Source organism: Calidris pugnax, unplaced genomic scaffold (genome assembly GCF_001431845.1).
Source record: "Calidris pugnax isolate Ruff unplaced genomic scaffold, ASM143184v1 scaffold89, whole genome shotgun sequence".
Classification (NCBI taxonomy): Eukaryota; Metazoa; Chordata; class Aves; order Charadriiformes; family Scolopacidae; genus Calidris; species Calidris pugnax.
The window spans coordinates 1,823,721-1,824,677 of NW_015090865.1; the positions used below are offsets into that span (position 1 = coordinate 1,823,721).

At 76.2% G+C, this 957-nt stretch overlaps 1 protein-coding gene across 2 annotated transcripts in view; it reads right to left on the bottom strand.

Moving 5' to 3' along the window:
* The window catches only part of TIAL1 (TIA1 cytotoxic granule-associated RNA binding protein-like 1), a 21,013-nt gene extending 20,635 nt beyond the window's left edge, over positions 1 to 378 (bottom strand). The window contains exon 1 of one of the 2 annotated variants that reach the window (XM_014945285.1): positions 92 to 378. In XM_014945285.1, coding sequence (XP_014800771.1) covers positions 92 to 120 — 29 coding nt within the window. In that variant the 5' untranslated portion in view covers positions 121 to 378. The remainder of the gene's footprint in view (positions 1 to 91) is intronic. The other variant, XM_014945284.1, reaches the window with a different exon arrangement.
* Between the last annotated feature and the right edge of the window lie 579 nt (positions 379 to 957).

The window sequence follows — 957 nt, forward strand, 5'->3', positions numbered from 1 at the left end:
CGCCTCGCCCCGGCCCTCTCCGCCCCGGGCCCGCCAGGCCTCGCTCCCCACCCCTGAAGGCCGTTCTCCCCGCCGTCCCCTCCCCACTCACAGGGTCCTGGGCTGCCCGTCGTCTTCCATAATGGTGGGCGAGCGCCGCTCTCAGCTGCACCCGCGGGCAGCGCCGGAGAGGGGCTCCGCCGCGCAGGGAGGCGAAGGGAAGGTGAGGGTGAGGGCCCCGGCTCCCCCCGCTCCGTCTCGCCCCCTCGCCAGGTCCCGACACCGCAGCCCGAACAGGAGAGGGAGGAAGCACCACAAAATGGCCGCCGCCACCAGACACTCAGGAAGCCGCGTTCTGCGCAGCCGCGCCCCGCCGGCCCAGCTCCCTCTTCGGGCCGGATTCTCCTTCCCGGTCCCCGCCGGCGCCGCCGCGGAGCTCGCCGGGGATGGTAGGCGCTGACGGGGTAGAGGGCGGCGGGACGGCGAGCGGGGCCCGTCGGCCTTCTGGGGGCTGTAGTCTTTCAGGCCTCTCACCGCGCCGCGGGCTCGGGGGCGAAGGGGCCGAGGAAGAACTACCTCTCCCGGCATGCCGAGCGGCAGAGGGTCGGCGGGCGGGACGGGCGGCGCGGCGGTCCGCCTCCCTTCCTCCCCGCCGCGGGGGGCCGGGCCGAGCGGCGCCCATTGGCCGCCAGCAGCCCGGGAAGATTCGCTTGTCGGAGCCGGCGACGAGCGTGGCGGTGCCGGCCCCAGCCCCGGTACCAACCCCAGGCCCCAGCCCTCGGCCTCAGCCCCAGGCCTCGACCGCAGGCTCGGGTCCAGGCTCAGCCCCAGGCCTCGACCCCAGGCCCGGCTCCAGGCCCCAGCCACAGGCCTCGACCCCAAGCCTGGCTCCAGGCCCAGGCCCCAGCCCCAGGTCCCGGCCCCAGGTCTCGGCCCCCTCCGTCTCAGGGTGCCGCCATGGGTCACTGCCCTGGAAGT